The 1920-nt window shown below is 47.9% G+C and overlaps 1 protein-coding gene across 2 annotated transcripts in view; it reads left to right on the top strand.

Annotated features, from left to right (window-relative positions):
* The window catches only part of SIMC1 (SUMO interacting motifs containing 1), a 45193-nt gene that overhangs the window by 4718 nt on the left and 38555 nt on the right, over positions 1-1920 (top strand). Inside the window, exon 2 of one of the 2 annotated variants that reach the window (XM_030888787.2) lies at positions 1678-1832. In XM_030888787.2, the coding sequence (XP_030744647.2) occupies positions 1678-1832 (155 nt within the window). Of the gene's footprint in view, positions 1-872; positions 1833-1920 lie in introns of those variants that run through there. The other variant, XM_045284575.1, reaches the window with a different exon arrangement.

Raw genomic sequence — 1920 nt, 5'->3', positions numbered from 1 at the left:
AGGACGACATTGGGCCTCCATTCAAGTACTCCCTCAATGCAAGAATACTTTCTTCTATTAAATTGGCATTCTATGATGTTCACCTTCCCGACACAACCGCTGAAGGCAAAGTGGGTGAATAAGCAAATGTGGTGAAGAAAGCTGATGGTGCCCGGCTTTCAAAAGATACAGCATCTGGGGTCTTAAAAGCTTGAAGGTAAACAAGCGGCCATCTAGCTCAGAAACAACTAAGCCCACATGGAAGAAGCACACCAGCCTGTGCAACCACGAGGTGTCAAAAGGAGCAGGTATCAGGCATCATCAGAACAAAAAATCTTATCATAGTGAATGAGGGGGGGAGTGCGGAGTGGAGACTCAAAGCCCATTTGTAGGCCACTGGACAGAAGGGTCTAGGGGAGGAGACGAACCAGTCAAGGTACAGTGTAGCAACGATGAAACATGCAACCTTCCTCTAGTTCCTAAATGCTTCCTCCCCTTCTCCCACCATCATGATGCCAATTCTACCTTGCAAGTCTGGCTAGACCAGAGGATGTACAGTGGTACAGATAGGAACTGAAAACACAGGGAATCCAGGGCGGATGATCCCTTCAGGACCAGTGGTGTGAGTGGTGATACTGGGAGGATAGAGGGAAGGTTGGTTGGAAAGGGGGAACCGATTACAAGGATCTACATGTGACCTCCTCTCTGGTGGACGTACAACAGAAAAGTGGGTGAAGGGAGACGTTGGACAGGACAATGACAAAATAATAATTTATAAATTATCAAGGGTTCATGAGGGAGGAGGGAAAATGAGGAGCTGATACCAAGGGCTCAAGTAGAAAGAAAATGTTTTGAGAATGATGAGGGCAACCAATGTACAAAATGTGCTCGACACAATGGATGTATGGATGGATTGTGATAAGAGTTGTATAAGCCCCCAATAAAATGATTTTTTAAAGAAATTCTTATCACTGTGAATATAACACAAAAGCAGTCATATATAATATGTTGATGAATGAGTGTGGCTGTGTTTAAATAAAACTTAATTTAAGAACTCAGAAAAAGAAAATCGGTGGTAGTTTGATCCAACCAAGAGTGTGGGGAAGGCCAGCAGTAGTGGAGGATTAGAAACCCCCAATGCTATGCTGCGAGTTCCCAACAAGCGTGCTAGGTACTGAGAACGGCTTTCTCCTCGTTCCCCTGTGAGTTCCATGTTCGGTAGCTTACATGACCGTTTCTTGGTTGTGCTTGGACCGAGGTGTAAAGACACCGAAACATGCAGTAAGTCACTGAAATCATGCTGCCAGGGGCCTGGTGGAACCTGGTGATGGTGCTGATGGGCCAGGCGTATGCATTGTTCAAACATGGCCAACTGTACGTTATTGTAAATGAGTTAAACCTTAATATACCTGACTTAAAACAATGTCTGCCCCCCCTCCCCCCAAAAATAGCTGAGTGCATTAACTGTCTGCAGTATTCAAGGACTCCGGTGGAACCTCCTAAGATTCTTTTAACAGTCGCTCTGTTTGCCCTCTTTTGTAATGCCCCGCCCGGCCTGCCAGTACTCTCCCTGGGGCCTTTCTTTCAGGTATAGGCACACTCGGTGACTGGTGGCCCTCCCCCAAACCACTGTTTATGAGAGCCCATGCTCAGTCATCTAGGAGAGGAAATGCTGACTGCCCGTTCTTTCTCCCCCAGGGACAAAATCTGCCAGGGCGAGTCCTTTTTCTGCGTTACGTGGTGCAGACCCTGGAAGACGACTTTCAGCAGACTTTGAGAAGGCAACGCCATCACCTGCAGCAGTCCATTGCCAGCACCGTGCTGTCCTGTGACAAGCAGCCGCACAACGTCAGGTAACCTGCCACCGGAACCCTAGATTGGCAAGCGGTCGGGGTTGCGGCTGGGCAGCTACTGAGTGGAAGCTGTGTGCTCGCTTCCTCT

The sequence above is a fragment of the Echinops telfairi genome, unplaced genomic scaffold, assembly GCF_000313985.2.
Source record: "Echinops telfairi isolate 266 unplaced genomic scaffold, ASM31398v2 ScPeMD7_7469;HRSCAF=8507_0, whole genome shotgun sequence".
NCBI classification, from domain to species: domain Eukaryota; kingdom Metazoa; phylum Chordata; class Mammalia; order Afrosoricida; family Tenrecidae; genus Echinops; species Echinops telfairi.
Note: the sequence above shows the minus strand (reverse complement) of the source record. Positions and strands in the feature narration are given on the sequence as shown.